This window comes from Ammospiza nelsoni, chromosome 9 (genome assembly GCF_027579445.1).
Source record: "Ammospiza nelsoni isolate bAmmNel1 chromosome 9, bAmmNel1.pri, whole genome shotgun sequence".
In the NCBI taxonomy this organism is placed as follows: Eukaryota; Metazoa; Chordata; class Aves; order Passeriformes; family Passerellidae; genus Ammospiza; species Ammospiza nelsoni.
Window position 1 is genome coordinate 8,003,703 of NC_080641.1, and position 22,632 is coordinate 8,026,334.

General features: G+C 46.3%; 1 protein-coding gene across 1 annotated transcript; it reads right to left on the bottom strand.

Moving 5' to 3' along the window:
- Positions 1–26: 26 nt before the first annotated feature.
- Positions 27–18,679, bottom strand: TMCO1 (transmembrane and coiled-coil domains 1). Its single transcript, XM_059478262.1, has 7 exons — positions 18,536–18,679; positions 17,731–17,808; positions 14,273–14,332; positions 10,822–10,868; positions 10,156–10,223; positions 6,543–6,687; positions 27–353 (listed from the first exon to the last, which is right to left on the bottom strand). Exons 1-7 carry the CDS (start codon positions 18,603–18,605, stop codon positions 255–257), a joined length of 567 nt encoding a protein of 188 aa, XP_059334245.1. The 5' UTR covers positions 18,606–18,679; the 3' UTR covers positions 27–254.
- Positions 18,680–22,632: the final 3,953 nt, after the last annotated feature.

The following is a 22,632-nucleotide window of genomic DNA, read 5'->3' on the forward strand; positions in this document are numbered from 1 at the left end:
CAATTAAGAGACGTTCTTAACATAAATTAACATGCCCATGCCGTTTATTACTCAGAAACAAAGGTCGCGCTATCTTCCGAGAGAAGTTTCTTGGTTGGATGAACGAACAACTGCTGGTGGAACGCTCGGAATGGATGATGGTGTCAACACTGCATAGCCGGGGTTCAGACGGGCGATGCCTGTTGCAGAATCCCTGCTGTCACCTCCCCAAGGCAGGCTGGTGGCACTGGCCAGGCTTCCCTGAGGGCTCTGCTTCAGGAGAACTTCCCTGCCTGAGGTGGGGGGCCAAGGAAGCCTCCTGCCTGCTTGGTGGCAGCCCGGGAGGGAGCGAGGCCGAGCATCTTCTGGATGTTCTGCAAGAACAACAAAGAGCACGGCAGGTCAGAGTGTGGCAAGCGTGAAAAATGCCAATCGTTTGTTTTTAAAATTTCCACAAAGTTTAATAGTAATAAAATGGTTATGAAAATAGCAATATAATTAGTCATAATAATTTGGACAATTAGGATTAGGACAATATGAGATAATAGAAACAAAGAGTTATGGACATCCAGGTACCTTTTTCTGGGCAAAATAAGCCCGAAAAAGGACCCACGCTAACAGAGGATTAACCCTTAAAAGCAACAGCCTGTTGCATATTCATACACCTCATACATGATGCATAAATTCCATTCAAACACAGGATTCTGTCTGGTCACTGTCAGCTTCTTCCTCTCAGTCTTCAGGGCTGAGCAAGGTGAAGTTCATTTCTTCTGATAATGGAGCAATAAATTCTCTTTCTCTGAAAGATTCAGGTGTCCTGTGGCTGCTATCTCACTGCAAGTCCTTTCTTTAGAAAAAAAGTATCCTACATAACATAGTTTCTATTTTAACCTTATGTTATAACCTAAAATTATATTTAACACACTACTTAAGAAAATTAAGACAGCATTACTTTCTAACACAACACACATAATATTCATTTTAATATTTGCAAAAAGCCAATCATAAAATATGCATTTTTCACAGCAAGTGAAACAAAGAGGAAGAAATCCCAACTCTGCTCACAGAAAATCTGGGGTTGGAAGGAACCTCTGGAGACCATCCAGTCCAACCCTCCCAGCCAAGGCAGGGTCACCTGGAGCAGGTGACACAGGAACACATCCAGATGGATTTCCAATGTCTCTGGAAAAGGAGACTCCACGCCCTCCCTGGGCAGCTGTTCCATGCTCTGCACCCTCATTGAAAGATTTTCTTCCTCATGCTGAGGTGGAATTTGTTTTTTAATTCATGGCCACTGCTCCTCATCCTGTTGCTGGGCACCACTGAAGAGTTTTGGCACCATCCTCTTGAAACCCACCTTTGAGATTTTCACATGATAAGATTCCCTCTCAGTCTTCTCTTTGGACTAAACAGGCCCAGCTCCTGTAGTCTCTCATCTTTAGAGATGTTCCAGACCCTCTGTTCCAGACCCTGTGCTGGACTCTCTCCAGCAGCGCAAGTAAAACCTCCACATTTGTTTTAACAGATTCAGGTTCTCACCCACATAATCTTAATCCATCATATACTGACCCTCTCTCCCTATGTGCTCAAACAGCTCAGCATGGAGCCAGACAAGAATGGCTGGGCCATTCCTCCCCACCTCAACAAAAGCCCCTCAACACCAAATCCGTATTTTGGACAATGATTCTTTCCCATTTCCAGCTACACACCCCACAGTCAGCTGTCTTCACACACCCTATTTCCATAAAATCCCACTGCAATTTAACTGCAGTGCAGGCTCCCAGCAGTGCTCATGGGCAGACTCGGCAGCCCTGGGTTTTCCCAAATTCCAGAAAGCACTGCTGGTGCTGGCCCATGGCAGCTGGAGCCTCCTAATGCAGCTGGAATTTGGGACAGCAGCATGGCAACTAGAGCATGTGCCAAGTGCAAGTCAGGAGCTTAGGCCCAGAATTAACATGAATGCCTGTTAATTGTTCTGCACACAGATCAATGGGGCACTGGAGACATGCAGGACAACAGGACATATGGAGCAAACCCCAAAACCTGACTATTGGGATGACCTCATCTGCATCTGAGCAGGGTGTTTCAGTGGAAAACAACAAACAGGGGAAGAGATAATTAGCAGAGCCAGGCATAAGCCAAAAAAAAAAAAATCACAGCAAAATATTTAAATGTGAATGTTTTGCTTGATTTTTGTGAAATGTCTTTTAAATTTCACAACAGTGCAACTCAGTTCTTTCAGTTTCATCCTTCACTGTAAGGGAGTCCAGCTCAAGATGCTGCTCCTGGGGAAAGAATAAAACAACTGTGTCCTCCTTGTGTCACCACCTGAGTGCTGGCTATGAAGACAACAAAAAGAGGAAGGATTCTCTTCAAACCTGAGTGTCCTCTCCAAAATAACTGTCAGGATAGGTCAGACAGCAAGGGCACAGAGCTCTTGAACTTTTTTTATCGTGGAAGGAGAATAAACTAAAGAAGAAAACAAGGGGAAAAAAGGAAAAAAAGGGGGGAAAATGGAGGGGGGAAAAGGGAAGGGAGGAACAAAAAGGGGGAAGAAAAGGGGGGGAAATAATCAGATAGTTTTCCAATTCCACAGTAGCTAAAATAAGATAAAATCAGGATTCATTTCAGCTGGAGATGATGAAAAGGGAGGCTTCAACCCACACACAAGGAACACAAGAAGAAGAATTACATCACGTTTAGCCCATGGCATACATAAACCAGCCCCTGCTTGATGTTCAGCAACTGAATGTGCTCGAGAGCATTAACTCCTTGCTCTGGTTCCCCCCAGTGTTTCCTGGATCAAGGCACGGACACAAAGGAGCAGCCAAGGGGCAGAGCAAGCACAGCAGAGGGTGCTGCAGAGCCAGCAGGAGAGGAGCCGGGTCCTGTCAGCTTCCAGCGGCTCACCCGCGGAGCAGAGATCCAGCAGGGATCCAGGGCACCGAGGAAGCGTGCACTGCCTCCTCCCTGCAGGGAGAAAGTGGAGAACTGTAGTGCTAAAGTTCATTCCAACTGCTTGAAGAGGAAGGGACAGTCTCCCCCTGCTCTGGAAGGCAGAAAACATCACACACCAGCTCCAAAGCATGTTTTGCTGCACAGCAATCCTGAAATCTACACCTGCAAACACCAAAGATGGGGCAGGGGCCAGCAGAAACCTTGTCACGTCTGCTGTGGGCCACGCTGGACAAGGAAATCTGCAGAGCCTGCTTCCAACACAAGCATGATCATCAGAGGAGCAGGGAGGGAAGAGTAAATATTTAGGGATCCAAATCCCTCATCTGAGCTCTTCTGATCTTTGCTCAAATGACTGAAGGAAGCACAGGAGCTGCTCTGCTGTGGTCTTCAAACCCAGAAGGGACCTCAGACAAGGCAACAAGTGGCTCCCTGCCCTAAGACCAGGCTCTGTGGGAAAGCACAGTCCTGGCAGCAGGGATGATTGCTGGCTCCCCTTCCCACATCTGGTGATTTTTTTTGCTTCTCACCAAAATGTATTCCCAAAGCAGCACCCTTTGGACAGGTACTTTGCAGATGCTGCTACTCCTGGGGATCTGCTCCTGCTCCTGCTTTGGTCTTCAAACCCAGAAGGGACCTCAGACAAGGCAGCAAGTGGCTCTCTGCCCTAAGACCAGGCTCTGTGGGAAAGCACAGTCCTGGCAGCAGGGATAACTGCTGGCTCCCCTTCCCACTGGGAATACATTTTGGTGAGAAGCAGCCTAATCTACAGCTCAGATGTGTGCGAAAAGGAAGTGAGGAGCAGCAAACAGCCCAGGAACAGCAGCAGATCCCTGTTCCCAACCAGCACAGGTGAAGGCTGGGAGCTCACAACCAGGAGCAGCCACAGAGGATGTAACCCTGACACTGCAGCTCCCACCCAGCTCAGCAGCAGACTTTCCCAGCTGAAATCCCAGCAGCTCAAGGACCCTTGGAAGGCCTCTCCCAGCAGCCCTCCTCTCTCCAAACAGGAAGGCAGGAGGAACTGGGGGACAGGATTTACGTGCCAGGGAGAGCTGGGAACAGCGCAAAGGAAGTTACTCACGGCGAGGTGACTATTTTGGGAGATGCTGGCCAGGTCACAGGCAGCAAAGCTTCCCAGTCAGTGTTTGAAGAGTTTCTCACCCCCACATGAAGAGAGTCCCTGATGCTGCTCCTGCCTGTCCCACTAATGTCACTTTAATCACCGCCCATGCAGCCTCCCCTGCATTTCCCACCAGGTTGCTGTTTTTTCACACAAAGCCGAGTTCCTGCTCTACCTCTGAGCTCCACAGGAACATCTCTCTTCCCTGTCTTTGATGCTTTCACAGGCAGCTCCCGGATTTAAGGAAAAACTGAGGCACTGTGGCCTCCTTGCTTTGTTCACAACCTTTTCCCTGATTTTTGGTACATCTGCACTCCTCCTCTTGTGTGTCAGCTGCATCAAGCCAGACACCAACTCCCACACCACTTGTCCTCCCCTGGGCCAGCACCAGTTTCAAAGCCAACCTGGCAAGATTTCCCCTTCTGCACACAGTGAAATACAAAGGCTCACAAAGCCTTCACCACCAAGGTCACTGAGAGCACCAAGTGCAAGTCTCTGGCACCATTTTAAGCCCTTAATTACTTTCTTGCCCTCTCCCCCAGCTGTCACAGCTCTGCTCTTCCCAATGCTGTTATCACCTAGGTGCTTTCAAGTGGCAATAAAGCCAAGAGCAGGATGCCAGCAGCAATCACAGCTTCAGTTCTGAGCTCTTGTGCAAACTGAGGTGTCCCTGCCCTTCCCTGGAGCAGCAAGGAGGAAGGAGCTGAGCTGCCTGACAGCTGGAGGAGTGCAGGAATTGTTAACCATGATCACGTAGATAATGCAGCACTGGGAAGATTGCAGTCTCACACCCTTCTCCAGAGCAATAAACTCACTCTCTTCCTCCACAGGGACATCATAAGGAACTCTCAAGCACAAGGGCAATTTTTTTCCAGGAGTTTATGGAAAGCACAACCCACTGCAAAGAGCTTGGCATTTCTGCCCCTCAGTTCATGGTGCTCACAAATTTCACCATATAGAACATCAGGAAATACCCAGCATTAGAATTAACCACAGGAATTATATTTTTGGACAAAACAAATGAGGGATTTTTTAGCAAAAGAATTCCCCAGTCAACCCAAATCATAATCTGCAACACTGAAAAGAAAGGACTTTCCATGTAACAGGTAACACAGAGCAGCACCAGCCAAGATTGCCTGAAGGAACAGCATCAGACCAGAATTCCAGAATTCTGGAAGGTGATCTTAAGAGCTTTCAAAGCAGCAAACCCTTCTCTACCACTGGGAAGTGAAAGTTTGTCTTGCAGCAAAGACAGTGAGGAAGGCCCTGCCTGGCCTCTGGTGAAGCTGGGCCTGCTTGGGGTGAGGGGTGAACCCCCAGATGTTCCTTTCAGCAGAAATGATGCTACAATTCATTATCTGCTTTTGGACAGGGATCTGGGATCCATTTCAGCACAAACACCCAGTACAAAGGGCTATGGGGAATTCCACCCACCAGCATGCACTTTGTGACTAAAGGAACTAAAGTTATGGAGCTGCTCCATCAAGCTCAGCCCAGCTCCTGGCATTACACACCACCTCCCTTTGCTCATCTAAGTCTAAATCCCTTAGTCTAAGTTTCCTTGGCACCCTGAGGAAAAACAACAAGGGGGTTAAGGAGAAAAGCAGCAAGAATTCAGGAAGTGAATCAAAGAAAAGGGAAATATGAATACATAAGTGAAGGTGATTTGCAGCCACTTGCACCAGCATTCATCCAGAGTACATTAACCTATCCCCAGCACCCTGTGGGGAAAGTGGAAAACAAAACAGACTTCCTGTGGCACTGAGAAGGTCCTCCTGTCCTCCCCAGCCATTCTGCCACTTGAGCTGCCAGTGAACCCTCCTGAACAGGTCCCTTATCCCCATCCTCTTCCAAAAGGTGGGACTATGGAGCTTTGCTGGAGAGCTCTGTGGAGCCTGCTCTTGGCTACCATACCTGACCCCTGTCTGTGCCATGTCCCTAATGCTGGGAGAGACTTGACACCAAAGGTACAGTTCTTAAAATTCTGAAAAAAATCAGGCAGCCAGCAAAAATAGGAAGGACAAACCCAAGAGAGCAGCTTTAACTCTTTCCTCACTTTTCTAGCAACTTTATGGACTGCTGAAACTTTTACAGAGCTGCAAGCCCCCTAGAAAGTTCCCCCTAAAGATGCTGCTGTTTGTAAAGATGCACATATTGCTGTAAAAGTTGTAATTACTAAGGAGCAGGATTTAGATCAGCTTCTGATGGACACAATCTCTTGGTATGGCAATCCACAAAGTTATCACACAGCTCAGGAATTCATTTCTGCCAACTCTGTCCTAGAGCCCTGGTGCAAGTCTCCAGCCAATCTTCCAGGCCCATCCAGGACAGCAATTTTAATGATCCCAACCTAGAACTGCTTGGAATATGAGGCACAGGAATGAAAACAAACACAGAAACCACACGCAGATCCAAGATTACACGTGCACTACTCCTCTTCCTGGATGGGGATAAGCCTTCCCTGCTCCAGGGAAAGTGTACTCACCTGTCTGATTGACATGGTGCAGAGAATGTAGAGGAAGATGAAGGAGCAGTCGGTGTAATCCTCACCCAGCAGGTTGCGATGGGAGAGACCTTGGATGTACGACAGGGGGATAAATGGAAGCTTTGCCACCACTCGGCCATCAAATCTGGAAAAGAGAGCACTGGATCACCACTGGAGACAGCAAAGAGCTTTGGGATATGGGAAGAACAAGTGAGCACCTTCAACAGGCCACCAGAGCAGGTAAGGCAACAGGGAAGGCTGAAAGGCTTTGCTGCCTTCTCCAGCCCCTCTCCATACACTGCACCAAGGAGTGTCGCAGACATCTTTTATGAAAAATCCTTTCTTTAAGATTTTTCCTCCTGAGAAGCTGAGAAGCCTCAAGAACAAAATGTGAACATTGATTATCTGCTGCTGTAGAATGCAACAAGTAGATTTTTGATTGGCCCATGTTGGATGTTTCTAATTAATGGCCAGTCACAGCCCAGCTGGCTCGGACAGAGAGCCGAGCCACAAACCTTTGTTATCATCCTTGCCTATTCTATTCTTAGCCAGCCTTCTGAAAAAAACCTTTCTTCTATTATTTTAGCATAGTTTGAATGTAATATATATCACAAAATAATAAATCAAACCTTCTGAAACATGGAGTCAGATCCTGGTCTCTTCCCTCAACCCGAGACCCCTGTGACCACCGTCACACAAGGAGGATAAAGACATCTCTCTCTCCAAGCCCTCCACAGGGTAGGATTCCCTCAGGAACACTTTTACCATAATCAAAGTGTTTCCTAGTGATTGAAGTGATCAGCTGGACAAGCTGCTGCTTCATGAAATCTTGGTGTTTTGCAGTTTTCTGGTGCATTTTATTTCCAAGTCAGATTTAGCAGATCACTTCCCAGAGCACAGTCAGCACTTCAATAAAAGATGAATGACTGTCACCCCGCTGTACTGCAGTTACTGCCACAAGACAGACCCTCTGCTTCAAGCAAAACAGCATTTTTTAAACCAGAGCATAAATCAAAGACACCTTTTCCTTCCCTGGAGCAGCTGTGCTCCTCAGGATGCACAGGAGAGCCATCAAGGAGCACTTGATAGCCCCAGTTTGTCTGCATTAGCTGTGGAGATGAAGGCAGTGCAGGGACAGGATGATGCTGCATATTCCCAGCACATACCCTACTCCTGGAATCCCTCCAGGCCCACATTCCAGGGCATCAGGCAGAGTGTGAATTTTGGCCAGTTAGCAAAGATTTCTCCCAAGCCAGACCAGTCAACCCAATCTTTTGATGTAGATGTGTATGATGCCTCATCAGCATGTGCACATTTGGATGTTATTTTCTCTGCATGTGCTGATTTTCGAACAGGTGTTTCTTGTTTCAAGAGATCCTAAATGAGCTTTCTTTCCTGTGGAGATGCATTCACACAGCCACAGCTCAAACACACGCCAACTTTGTTTACATCTCACAGGCAGTTTGGCAAAAGAGCTCAGAACGGATGTTTATCTCCCTGGAACATCCCCCAGTGGCTTAAAATTCTGCGTTATTCCTGCTGGGAGAATGACAAGTACTTCAGCAGTAGCACCCTCAGGTACCTGCTTTTAATTCCAGCAGGTTTTCACAGTTATTAAGAGGTACCAGAATGCACAACTCTTAGAGTAAGGCAGGGGAGTGATTGTATGAAAAAGTTCCTGGCAAGAGAAAATTGAGACACACAGAAGGTAATTTCTGCCCCAGGTGAAATCCCTGGTAGCTTGGAGGCCACTGCTGCTGCAGATCTCAGTGCCATAATGAACCTTTTAAACAACAACAGTCCCTCAGCTGTTTGTCTTGGGCACAGCATTCTGCTCTTTGGGTTTAAACCAGCCCTGCTGACATTTCCAACCTGCTGCCACTCCAGGAATGACAGGGGAAACCATCCCAGTGATTTCCAGTTTGGCTAAGGGGACACCTGGCAATGAGGTGAGGTGCTCAGACAGAGCACAGCATCTGCACAGTACCTGTCCAAAGGGTGCTGCCTGCACACAATTCCTGCTCCTTTTTTCCCAGCAGCCATGAACTCATTCAAGAACAGGAAAAGCAGCAAACGTGGCCACAGCCATTGCAGGTGTCAGCCACCCTTTTCCTCCTTTTCCTCCCACACCCATAAGTGCCTCCATGAATACTCCTGCTGCCCACACTGCCTCTAAGGAAAGAGGCAGTTAAATAAAAGATAGGCCCCAAGGCAGACATCATCTGCTCAGCAGCATGTGGGCAGGAATCCTCTAAAGAGGAACAAGACAAGTAAACTTGGTAGAAGTTTATTTTTTTTTAATATCTATGAAAGAAGGAACAATATAGAATTTAACCCAAATCAACCCCTTCCTAAAGTTCTTAACAAACTTACAGTTCTGTAGTACTTGTTAGCCACAGAATACTCAGAGGAACTGCTTCTTCCCCCTCTAGGAAAGAGGGCACAGTGGGGTAAAGCATTTTTAGTTTGTTTTTCAGTCTGCTTTAGGGGCAGGTGTTGGTGTTTGTATTGTACCCAAAGAGCAAGGCAAGCACTTGGAAGTCTCAAGTGCAACCCTACAAATGCCCCCTCAGACCCCTCATTGCTCATGATGCACCTCCAGCCCTGCAGTGAAATGAGACATCACTGACTCAAGACTGAGCCCAAACTTTAACATACTCCAGTGCTGGGCTGCTTTGCTCTGCTCAGAATGCTGAAGTCTGACTAAGCTGAACAAATAAAGGATCCACACAGTGGCACTTCTGTTATTATGTTACTCCATGTTTGCAATTTATCCACCCACAGATCTCCAGTAAAATAACAATTGACTGTATCCTGGGGGCTGCCAGCACAGAAGCCAAAGGCTTTGGTGCCCAAGAATGTAAATTCCTGTTTGCAGGGCAAGGATATTTCCCAGATATCAAGCAGTCTCCTAAAGGTTATCCTAACAATATTCATGTCATCTTCAGATTTAACAGCCAACAGTTCATATTTCAAGTAAATCAAGGTTTAAAAGCCAAGCACAGCCTTTCAGATTTGCATATTTGAAACAAAGCTGTCTATAACTGTGCAAACCAGTTTGAGGTTTCTTGTCTGTTTGTTTTTTTTAAACTACACCCTTCCCAGGTCACTTTTAAAACAAATTAAGCTTGGAGCCCATGCCTGGACCTGTTTATATCTGGACTCTGATTTCCTCAAGTAGGGCAACAACAAACTCAGCAATTACAGCTCATTTCTAAGGGCAAGGGAGCTGACCCAGTTTTGTTTGCAAGAGCACTCTTTGGTCACACCATCACAGCAAAGCCAAAGCAGCTGAAGACTGAAGATGTTTGCCTGACATGCACCAAACTTGCCCTAATCAGGATGTTCCCATGCAGAAAAGATATTAAAGCTGTGTCTAGACTGAAGGCAATTTGTTCAGTTTGGTTGTGCTCAGTACTCAATGTTCCCCTTAGAGCAGAAAATGTGTGTGATGACCAAACCACCACTTCTCCAGATGAAATATGGATCCATTTATTTATTTGTGGTTCTTAGCTGGACAATGTCACTCTTAACATTTCAAGTGATGAAGGGAAGGTGGAAAATATGTTCACCATAAAAATTTCAGAAAACAATGCAGGAAGCTGATACTTACATGGAGTTGAACATTCCCATCAAGGCAGTGAAGCAGAAGCCAATGGCAAACATGGATTTCATCCGAACCTGTGAGTAAAAATTCAGAGAGATTCAAAACAACAGGCCCACACTGAGGTCTTATGATATCACACCCTTAAAAACAGGCTTTGTACAGATCACTGAAATCAACAGGGGAAAAGGATGGCCCAGGACACAGAGGGGTTGTGAAAATGACTGGAGAAATCCTCAAGAGACTTGGTACAAAGGCAGCCACTGATGGGAGGTGCTACTGCAGGGAGAGAAAACCAACAAGTGCTCAAGAATTGTCCTGTCATCTTCCCCAGGCTGGTTTTATTTTTTCCTTAAGCCTATAAAACTCACCAGGGGGATTCCCAGGGGACTCCCAGCAGAGGAATCATTACAGGGACCAAAGCTTTAGGAAGCCACAAAAATTAATTCTACTTTGAAAATCATCATGGAGACTTCTAAAGATGGAAATAGCTAAGGTTTGGCCTGAGATGAGGCACTAACTCTGTGGCTCAAAATAAAATCTCTAGTTATCAGAGAAAATCCAGAAGGACCTTTCTAGAGGAAAAGCAGCTTTCTTTGCCAATTGAACAAAATCTTTCTGTTGGGAAACTGACTGAATCTCCAGCAGTTGGGAACTGGCTTTAAATGTTCATACCATTGACAAGTCCCTGTTGTTATTCTTCAGTTTCTCTTCTTGTCTCTCTGGAAAGACAAAACCAACAGTTATAATCAGTTATGTCAACCTAGAAACCAGAGTGTTTTCATTTCCAGGAAAACTTAACCTCTTTGGCTCTCCAAACAAATAACACTTCCAAAATCAACTCCAGCTCTCTTTGCCAGACAGTAGAAAGTGAAAAACTGCACATAGCCAACTGCTTCTCCAGCACAGCAACATGCAGCAAGTCAGGCACAAAGAGAGGAGGCGGCTGGAATCACACATTCAGCATTTTTGAAAGAAATGCACCCAAAGTCAGATTTGCTAACTCAACCAACTCACTCAGGAGCATGAGCACTGCTGCCAGGAAACAAAAACAGTGCTCCTCTAGCACAGTTCCCAAAGGGAGCAGTGATCAATTTGCTGCACACCAGCATAAATACATCAAATAAATAAGGATTTCCTTCTGGAGGTCTCCAAAGGGAAAACCATGCACAGAGCTGGGAGCTGCACCTCAGCAATGCCAAAATCCTGCTGGTCTTAGTAATGAATTTTGCACTCTTCTCACACCTAGGAGATTCTCCAAAGAGGAAAGAGATTTCCTACATGAAATTCAGTAATGAGTGTATTACTGGGCTTTGCAGGAAATATTATGGAAATTTAGTCTGTCCTTAAATCACCACAGACTTCAAAGACACTCAGATTTTCAAGAGAGCATTTTCCATGTTCCTCACTGGAGGGCTGCTCTGGCCTTCAGCATCATCCACTATCTGTCACCTTTCCTGTCCCTTGTCTCCATCATGCCTTGGATGGATCCAGAGGAGCTGGGAAGCAACAGCCAGCTGAAATAAGGATGTGGATAATGAAGGAATACCCAAAGAACAGCATCAGTGAAGAGGGGAGGATGCAGGACTGCCAAGGCCTATCTAGCATGGGAATTTTGAGGGATCCTCACTGAAGTTTCAGTACCAGAAACTTTCAGTATCAGAAATTTTCAGTACCACACCTCAGAAACTCCAAAATTTCTCTCCCAAGCCCCCGCCAAGCACAGGGATTCACAGATTCTGTTATGAAAAGCAACAGCAGCACCCCTACCCAACTCCTCAGAAGCCTCTTTGCTATTTCCACTTGCTCCTAACTACAAACCACCCCCTCTGGCAGGAACCTTTCAGACACCTGTTTCCTGAGCAAGGTAGAAAGTTGTGTCCTGGGACATTTCAGCAAGCGCAGGCCAGCTCTTCAGGAATCACATTTGGCACAAATACTTGTTTTTTCCCCTCTGCTGCATAATTAACCATCTATTTAGGTGGGTTAAAGGTTACAGGGAGGAAAGAACACAGCTCTGATTGCTCAATATACCTGACCTGGCTCTCACCTATTTCTACAGATTCAAAGTGAACACATTCTGGGTGATCTACCAACTTACATCAATGGTCTGTTCCTCCCCAAATCACACATCAGCACTTTGCTGGGTAGTTTACAGTTGGGAAAAGGCACAGAGAAAGAGGACTGGTTAACCAGCAGCTCCCTGGAGTCCAAAATCATCTTACTCTGCTAATTGGAACACAAACCATGAGGATACAGGGCTAGAGATTTGCCAGGACTGGGGATTTTTGTTTTATTTTGTTTTAGTTTTGCTGTCCATCCAGCACTGGTGTGCACTCCTGGGAATCTCTGTCTTTTCTTCCAGAAGCACATGGATACAGAAAGCAGTAGCAAGGTTTAAGCTAACAAATCATCCCTTTAAACTCAAATGACAGAAGGCAAAACCAGTGCAAAAGGTGTCCTGTTCCAGCAGTGCCCAAAAATGTGACAATGCATTCATTTTAGCTAAAAATAAAGGTTTTTATGTAGGAAACACCAAATGAAACCTTCCCAAGCTACTTTCCCCCTACATCCTTGTGCACAGGCATGATTCATCCCTTATGAAACCAAGTAGTATCATCCACACACCTCCTGTCTTATTCTGTGTGCAGAACAGATGGCAACTGAGGCAGGTCTGTACCACAGCTGTTACTTATCCATAAAGCCTCAGCTCAATATTTACTTTTTGTTAACTAAAATGGTAGAACTTGGAAGAACTCCAGCACAAGTAGATTTGCTGTGACAACAATGCCCCATCTTGCAGAATGATTTGACATCCAGTAAGTTACTGAGATCAGAGATTTCAACTTAACAGCTCTGAGTCATTTTCTGGAAGTCCAGTGTGACATTTAGGGTCTGGTTTTTCAGGAACACCAAGAATTCATCTTTGCCTGAACACAAATGAAATACTGAAGTTATGCACACTTGTTAAAAAAAAAGAGAAAAAAAAAATCAGTGTCAGAATCTTAGGCTTGGCCAGCAAGCATCACAGCAAACAAAATCAGTGGTCATTTCCTAAGTTCTGATCTTTGTCCCTTTGTGCTTTGTTTTCCATCTGCAAAACAAGATTATTTCAGTGTATAAAAACTGGTGGAGCATCTGAAGTCCTCCGATTCTACTGTTTATTGGTTTAGGCCAAGCACAAGTCAAATATTGTCTGCTAGGAACACAGCTTGGATGGTGCCCTGCAAAAAAGTCATTGTCACACTTTCTTTATTTAATGTTATCTGCAGTTGTTGCACATGGTCACTTTCAAAGCTGCCTTTTCCACCAAGCAGTGTTCATCCCACGCAGGGATTAGTCAAGATTAAGAAGTGAAATGCACAAGAGGAAGCATTTTGGCTCCTGTCCCTTTAGGAATCTAACGACAACAGGTTTTCTACCTAGGAAGAGCTGTTTGAAGATGTGTTTATAATTCCCAAGCTTTGTACAGATCAAATGACTAATCCAGCTACCTGGTGCTACAGAGGAATGAGGAAACCAACTCCCAGGAGCTCTCAAAAGTGTTCCTGCCACAATCTCTGTAATAACTGAACTGAGCTTTGCTGCACGTTGCGAGTCCTGCAGACGGCAGATCCTCCTAAAACCTTTCAACATCTCTTCACTCTGGTCTTGCTTGGGTCAATACTTACCCTAACCCTGAAAGAATTCAGCTTACTGACAATGAAAAAGAATGGAAAAATAAATCACTGCCTAAAATTGAGCAAAACTGATTTATCAAGATTGAAATTAATCTAAGCATGGTTATAGTTAACATGACCATCTTCAGCTCTAAAATGTACAAATGGGGGGGGGGGAAAATCATAATTTGAGTCCTACAGCTACAGCACTGCAGCAAAGACTTAGACAGCTGAAGTTAGTAACAGCCATAGATATCAAGGCTAAAATGGAAGGAAAAGTCAGGGAGCTCAGCAAGAGGTGCTGCTCCTCCCAGTGATCTGACCAAAACCATCAGGAGGCAGGCTGGCTGGCTCTCTCCTGCCTTGCAAGAGTAAGGCAAATGAATAAACAGCCTTGAAAGGAAGGAAAGGATAATCACTTCCATCAGTTTCTCAACTTTTCACCATTCTTGAGGTGCCAGTCTTACCTATCTTCTTTTTCTGCTGTCGGCCTGCTGATTCAGTTATGGTTTCCTTCTTCTTTTCCACTGCAAAATGAAAAGATCCTCCATCATTTCTGCACAGTGATACCACCAACAGAACATTTTAGTCCTCTGAAGAACAGGGGCACAAAAAACAGCTAAATAGGACTGATAACATGGTCAGAATCAAGAAGTTATCAACTACCTACACCAATCACTTTTTAATTTAAAAAAAAAATCAAAACCCTGGATAAGATACAAACATATTTAAGAGTTAATTTTTAATTCTGTCAAGAGCCCACGGCACTGTGGACAGAGCAGTCTGGGGACAAATTTGGCTCAAGCCACCCTTGCTGATTTGTCATTAGCATCAGACAGTACTTTTGATTCAGCAAGTGGGATGAAAAGAGCTTTGTGGCAAGCTCTGCTCCTGATTATCTGCAGTGGGAAGCAGAATACAGCAAAATCTGTGTTCTCCTACATCCCTTCTTCACAGGCAGGCATTCTCAGGGGAAATGCTGTCCAAGCAGGCAGCCACAGCCTCTCCATTCTTCAATTCATTAGCACTGAAGCATTTCCAATATTTTAAAGCAGAAGCCTAAGGGCAAAGGTACTAAAACCCCACATGAGACATGCACCAACCACCACTGCAGCAAGGCAGGCCAGCAGAGCCAGCACAGAGACATGGAACACAGCAAATGTGCTGCAAAGGAGGTTCTGGGACAGCAAAAAGGGCTTTTCCAGGAGGAAAGAGATACTTTTATTCAAGATCTATAATAAGAGTACTCCAGAATGCAAGGATGATGAAGCATGACCATGTTCTAACAACTTTTTTTACTTTAAACTCAGTGTATTTATGCAAAGTGCAGGTACCATATCTGTCACAGACACCTTTTATGGAAAATCCTTTCCTTAGGAAATTTCCTCCTGAGAAGCTGAGAGGCCTCAGGAATAACATGTAAACATTGGTTATCTGCTGCTGTGGAATGCAACAGGTGCATCTGTGATTGGTCTCGTGGTTGTTTCTAATTAATGGCCAACCACAGTCAGCTGGCTCAGACAGAGAGCTGAGCCACAAACCTTTGTTATCATTCTTTCTTTTTCTATTCTCAGCTAGCCTTCTGATCAAACCTTTTCTTCTATTCTTTTAGTATAGTTTTAATACATATCATAAAATAATAAATGAAGCCTTCTGAAACATGAGTCAGACCCTCATCTCTTCCCTCACCCTAAAACCCCTGTGAACACTGTAACAGCATATCCCAAACAAGAGCCTGGGCTCAGTGTGAGCTCACAAACACCTGAGTGCTGGGGCTGCCCTCCCTCATGGAGTACCAGCTCAGCACAGCCCTGATTTCACAGCCCAGGGGAAATGAAGCCAGCCAACCTTCCAAGCCACACCAGGATGTGCAGAGCTGCCTTAGGAACGCCTGTGAGTCAGTCACAACTGCTGAAAAAATCACAGCAGCCCAGACAAGCCACCTCAACATCATCCCTCCATGGCAACAGAGTGAGAAACAATTGCTGTTCCCAAGGAAGAGAGGAGCTCTGGTGGGCAGGGAGGCAAACAGGGAGCTTGAGTCCCCAGGGAATACTGGAGAGGTGTCAGATGCCACAATGCACTCACAGAATGGTGTGTCCTTAACCTTCCCTGTGTCAAATCCAGCTGGGAACCCCATCCTGCCCTGTGCACATCACCCCACAGCCCCAGCTCTAAACCCTAGGCAGTGCTGCTAAAACTCATGCCAAGCCCCAGGAGCTCCCAGCCCCAATTCCCATGGGAACATCCACACCAACAAATCAGAAATTCCAGGGACAGCTTTCAGCCCTGTCCATTTAGCCCTACATTCACCCAGAACCATCCCTGCAGCAGCCTCAGGCAGGGCTGAGCCTCTCCCGAGGAAGGAGAGGACAGGAAGAGATGAAATTAAGGAGTAACAATGTCTGCTCAAGCACACTGGCCAGCCCCTTTGTTTTTGCAAATCCCAAGGATCTGCTAGGGCTCTCACGGGAGAGCTTAAAGGTCTCAAATGTGTTTTTTCCTGTTTCAGATGTGTTAGATAACAGCTGAAAGGTGTGGCTCAAGTGGTCCACTTGGCAAGCTGTAAACCCTCAGGTCAGCCAGCTGTCCTCAGCACAAGAGAGGAAGGGAAAAAAGCAAAGCTGAATTTTTACTGACTCCTGATTCAGCTTCATCTTTTTTGTTGTTGTTGTTGTTGGGGGTGGGGAATCAAACAAGGAGCTCAGAAATTAATTGAGACACATGAACCCTTCATCACTCCCTTCACAGATGACAGCCTAGACACCAGGAGAGCTATAAAAGCAAACAGCATTAAACCCTTTCAGCACTCATTAAACCCCAGAGATTAAGCCCTGCTAACTGCTTTTGGAGCTGAGCAGCACAAACACAAGGGGACACTAAATCTGCAGCTGGCTTTCAACTCCTTCTCTAAGTTGCTCTTCTGGGGCTCATTCCATCCCACACACAGGAGCAGTGGGATTCAAGTGAGGCAGGCAGGGATGCCATCCTCATCTGCTCCTGCTGTGGTGACAAAAACCCCCAAAAATGTGGGAGCTGTGACACAAACACGACTGCACTCCAACTCCTGGGTTCAAACTGCCCAGGGGAATGTGAAACAAGCTGGGCTGCAAAAGCAACGTGGGATAATGTTGTTCTCCCAGCATTAAAAGCACTGACACCACCATGATTTATCTGTAAGGTAAAACCAGCTCTGCTTTGGCCCCAGCTGTCCTGTGCTGTCTCTCACTGCTGCAACTTGGGCAGGGTGCACACAGCTGAGGCTAAAAGGTCAGAATTTCTCTGAATCTGAAACTTGGCTTCTGATACAGACAGACTTCATGCTCCTGTTCACCATTTCTCTCAATATTTGATGCAGATCTGACTGCTCACCCTCAGCTCCCCTCTCCCCTCACACTTTGTTTACCTCCTCTCTGTGGAATGAACTTATTCCCTAATATTTCCTAACCTATTTGCTTCCAGTTTACATTAGGATAATTTGGTTTTCCATCAGCTGATTGCTCAGACCTTTCTACAATGGCTTTGTCCTTACTCATCCCCCACCATCAATCACCACTTTTAACCTTTACATAAAATGCTTTTTCCTCATGGTATTCATTATTCAACCCTAATTTTTTTTCTTTCTACAGACCTCAGATTCTCCTCTTTGCCCCTGAAAGGCAGAAATTGCATTTTTGAACATTTCAGACATTGTGAATGTATTTCAGACATTTTGAATGTATTTCAAACATTTATTTCAGACACTGGCTGCTGATGTGCATAAAAAAAGATACCAGGACCAATTTTTTACTTCCTCCTGTTCTCCACTGACAGGAGAGGCAATTTACACAAGGGAAAAGGTCTTTGGCTGAGCTTCTTCCAGCAAAAAAAAAAAAAAAAACAAACCAGAATTAAGGACAGAAACAAGCCCCTGGTGAGTACTTACATTTCTTGCTCTGCTTTTCCACTTCAGCCTTTAACCTCTTGTATTTGTCTGTGCGATAGACCAGCACCCAGGTTATACCTGAAACAAACACTCAGCCAGGAGCCAGGCAGGCAAAAACCTCCTGCAGCAACGCTGGTGGCAAGGAGCAAACCCTGCAGCAATTAAATTTATGTTTACAAAACCCCTGTGCTGTCAGAACCAAGATAAAGGAGCACAAAGCAGCAGCAAACTGCACCATGCCTTCCCTTCAAATCCCCATTCCAAGTGCTATGTGAAATGGAATGGGGAAATAAACCATGAAAGGAGCTGTAGGTGTAAAACAGAAACGAGTTTTTATTTGTATTGATAAACCTGTTTTGGCGGTGTGGGATGAATTTAGGGACAGGGGTTAGAAGGGGAATTTAAGGATACGGCACAACACCAGAAACGGGACCTGGGACTTGTGACTACCCCAAAAGACACTTACGCGGCACTTCCCTAAAAATCTGCCCCTGTTTCAGCCACTGACATAAAAACAACCTTTTCCAGCAGCTGAAGCCACCACCACTGCCAGGGCAGGCGATTCCCTCACACCCTTCCCATAACAGCTATGGAGGAACCATTCCGTCCCTTTTCACCTTCCAACAGCCTCCCTCCCTCCCTCCCTCCTGCAGGGAGCAACCCCAGCTCCCAGCGCTCCGCACCGCAGCTCAGCGCTGACCGGGGCCATTCCCCGCCAGCCCCGGCTGACCCCGAGCCCCGTTCCACAGCCTCCCTCCCCTTGCCGCGCTGCCGGCAGCTGCCGGCCCTGCCCCGCCCGGCTCACCCTCGGCCAGCAGCGCGGTGCAGACGGAGATGAACACGATGAGGAGGGTGTCGGCGAACATGGTGCTCATGGTGCTGCCGCCGCCCCCGACCCGGTAACAGCGCGGCGCACCAGGAAGCGCACCCGCCACCCGGAAGCTGCGGCCCCTCGTTGCTTAGCAACGCCCGGAAGCGACCACCTGCACTTCCGGCTGGCGCCGCCGGCTCCGCGAGAAGCCGCGGGAAAGGTGAAGGGCGGGGAATGCGCGGCGGGCGCTGCTCTGATTGGGCGAGGCGGCTGTCAATCTGCCGGTGGCGGCGGTGGCCCCCCCCCCCCCCCCCCAGCGGCGCTGTGGGAGGCTCGTTGTCATGCCATTGTGAAAAACACCAATCATTGTTTTTAAAATTTCCAAAGTTTAATAGTAATAAAATGGTTATGAAAGTAGTAATATAATTAGAGTAATGATAATTTGGACAATTTGAATTAGGACAATATGAGACAAAAGAGAGAAAGAGTTATGGACAGTTGGGGTACCTTTTTCTGGGCAAAATAAGCCCGAAAACGGACCCACGTTAACAGAGGATTAACCCTTAAAAGCAACAGCCTGTTGCATATTCATACACCTCATACATGATGCATTAATTCCACTCAAACACAGGATTCTCTCTGGTCAGTGTCAGCTTCTTCCTCTGAATCCTAATGGTGTCATCATGGCTGAGCAAGGCAGGAAGAAGTTCATTTCCGATAATGGAGCAATAAATTCTCTTTCTCTGAAAGATTCAGGTGTCCTGTGGCTGCTATCTCAGTCCGAGTCCTTTCTTCAAAAAAAGTATCTTACATAGCATGTTTCTATTTTAACATTATAACCTAAAACTCTATTTAACACACTACTGAAAAATTAATACAGCATCACTTTCTAATATAACACATATAATATTCATTTGAATATGTGAGAAAAGCCAATCATAAAATACGCATTTTTCACACTTTCAACCCAAACCATTCTAGGATTCTGTGAACAGCCTGTTAGTGCATCTCACCAGGAGGCACTTTCTGGGATCAAATATTTAGGAATATTGCTGCCTGCCCTTTACCAGGTGCTGTTGCTGTCCCACATGCCCCTTGTACAGCCAGCAGAGGAGTACAGCATTCTGTGATTCACAGGGACTCAAATCTCCCATTGCTCGTGTGTGTAAAATATTCATGGAAGGGATGGCACTATGCAGTGCATTAACGAGGCCAGTGCAATAACAGCAGCAAGGATTTGGCAGACAAATTGACTTTTATTGAGGCTCCAGCAATTACACCTGGAGCAGCAGAACTAGACCAAACCCATGGGTTTGTAATGGGGTGAGGAGACCTAGAAAGCAGAAATACAGAAAAGGAAACAGGGCAAGCAGGGAAGGGCAGGTTTGTGCCTGTCCTTACGTAACAGAGGAGTTTGCTGCTGGTGACAGATTATTACAGGGGCAGAGCTGAGTAAAAAACAGGGAAAGGAAAAAATCTACCACCCTTAAATTAAACACAGCATGCAGAAAGAGGAGAAGACAGCGAATGAGGTGTGAGCTCAGACAGCAAACAACCTCTGCAAATCTGGGGACAGGCACACAAGGAAAGCAGAGAGCCATGTGTGTGTGCAGGTGGCTGTGTCAGACGTCACAGGGAAGTGGGAAAAGTCCCAGCACCACGTCCAGGGAACCTCCTGAGAACTGGATGTCAGCAAAATGGGACTCAGAGCCATCAGGGAGACAGGGATGGAACTGAGGGTGGATGTTTCTGTTTGGGGTGAGCAGCAGGAAAATGCTGACAGCTGGTGATGCAGAAGGATTTGTGATATATAGAAGAAATTCTTCCCTGTGAGGGTGGGCAGGCCCTGGCACAGGGTGTCCAGAGAAGCTGTGGCTGCTACATCCCTGGAAGTGCCAAAGCCAGGTTGGACAGGGCTTGGAGCACCCTGGGATAGTGGAAGGTGGCTTGGAACGAGATAAGCTGTAAGGCCCCTTCCAACCCACTGCATTCTGTGATTCTATATTATTTTGTGCCACCTCATGCTGTTCCCTGTGCTGTGTGCCATCCTCTACCCTCTCTCCCTCTCTTTAGAGCTCCCTGACTTTCCTGGCTGTGAGATGCATCAAAGCAGTATTTTGAAATCGTTTCTCAGATGCTGCTGTGGGAAATTATTCACATGGTATCACTTATTGATACTGAGTGTGGTTTTTTTGGCAGATGCAGGCCAGGAGGAGATGGTCAGTGAACCATGAACCTCTTTTCTCTGCAGGGTCCATGCTTTGAACTGGAGGTAGAGGTGACAACAGGCTCTTTGTAATTTCATCCTGTCACTTTGAATCACACGGGGATCCTTATCAGCAGATCCTTTTTACAGACAACACACAGCACATTACCCTCAATGGCATTTCCTTTTCAAAACAGCATTCTTGTGCTTTGATCAATGTGTAAAGGACAGATGAGAGCTGGGTGCAGTCTGGTTTGATCTACCAGCCTGGGATATGAGAAAAAGAAAGGCATTTGCATAATACATCGCTCTGGTTTCAAGAGTCAGGGGCTGGTGTAGTCCACAAACATTCTAGATATAGAAGTGGTAATATTTATGGAGGCAACCTTGAAACCAGATTAGAGAGACACATAATCCCAGAAGGTTTCACATACTGAGGTCTCCAAGCTTAAACTGAACAAATGTTCAGTTGCTTTGCACAGTGTGCTAGTGACCAGCAGCCAGTAAAAGGGTGTGTAAAATTCTCAGTTTTGAGGAAAAGTGCCATCTGAAACTAACTGGGACTTGCATTTGGTTCACTTCTAGGTCACAGCCCTGGCCTGGTTTTGAAAGAGCCATTAACCTGACCTTTTCAAGTTCTCCTTGTGCTCTGTATAAATAAGCCTTGGGTATCCTTAGCTCAACCCCCTCCAAGAGGCATTTACTTCTCCTTCCCCTGCAGGTGTGTGTCAGCTCCTGCCACATGAAGGACAAGTCCATTTTCACCTGGAGCTGAAATGCCATGATGGGCATCCTCCAGAAAAGCTCAAGCTGGGCAGCACAGTCTGAAACAGCACTGTCCCCAAGCAGGGCAGCAGTGATGGCAGGCAGGAGGAGAACCCAAGAACTTGGAGTTCTCTCTCTCCTGAGGGGGTTTTGCCATCCACATAGAACTGTGTCAGCGTTGAGGTAAGAAAGAAGAGCTGTGAATAGCTCCTGGGTCCCACTGGGGTGTGCAGGAGCTGTGCCCATGGCCAGTGCTTGGAAACTGGCCCGGGGCCATGGGAATCCACGGGAACTCATCCCTGCAGGAAGTTCTCATCCATATATAGCACTTCCTTCCCTGGCAGGGCTGCATGCTGTGCCAGTCTCCCATGCTGGCACTGCTGGAGAGGAATGGGGAGCAGTGGGCAGAGGGGTCAGGGCTGCTGAGGGGATCCTCTCTCACATCCTGTGGGATGGGGGACATCATCCTGTGTGATGGGGCTGCTGAGGAGATCCTCTCTCATATCCTGTGGGATGGGGGACATGGAACCTGTCTGGAAACATCTCTACATCTGCTTTGCTGTGTTGAAGTGGGAAGTTAGAAACCTGACTGAGAGTTCTGATCCTCTCTGAACAGGGCTGGGAGGAACCTTGGGGCATTGCTCCTGCTCCAAAGCAGGATCAGCACTACTGAACACTTTCCATACAGGAGCATGTTTACTGGTTTTTCTTTTTTAATTTTTTTTTAGTCCTCAGATTTTAAAGTCCTTAGTCTCCTTAAACAACCTTTTCTATGATTTAACCATTTTCAACCCTAGAAAATGTGCCTGAATTGTCCTTGTAACAGCAGTGTTCAGCTGGCAACATTTTGTTTTAGTCCTTAAGGGTAAAAGAAACTTATTCCCTTTCTGTTTGTGGCAGTTTTTTTATGTATTTGGAAACAGTTATCATGTCCACACAGCCTTACAGCCCAGCAGATGTTGTATTGCTCTAAATAGTTATATAGTTGTTTGCAGCAGAGACCTTCCCCAGACTAAACATGGGGAAGGTCTCTCTTTGCAGTCCTAGAAAGCCAGACCCTGGGCTGCTCCTGAGTTCCCACCAGGCCTCACCTTTCTCTAAGCATGACACCTGTGGATGT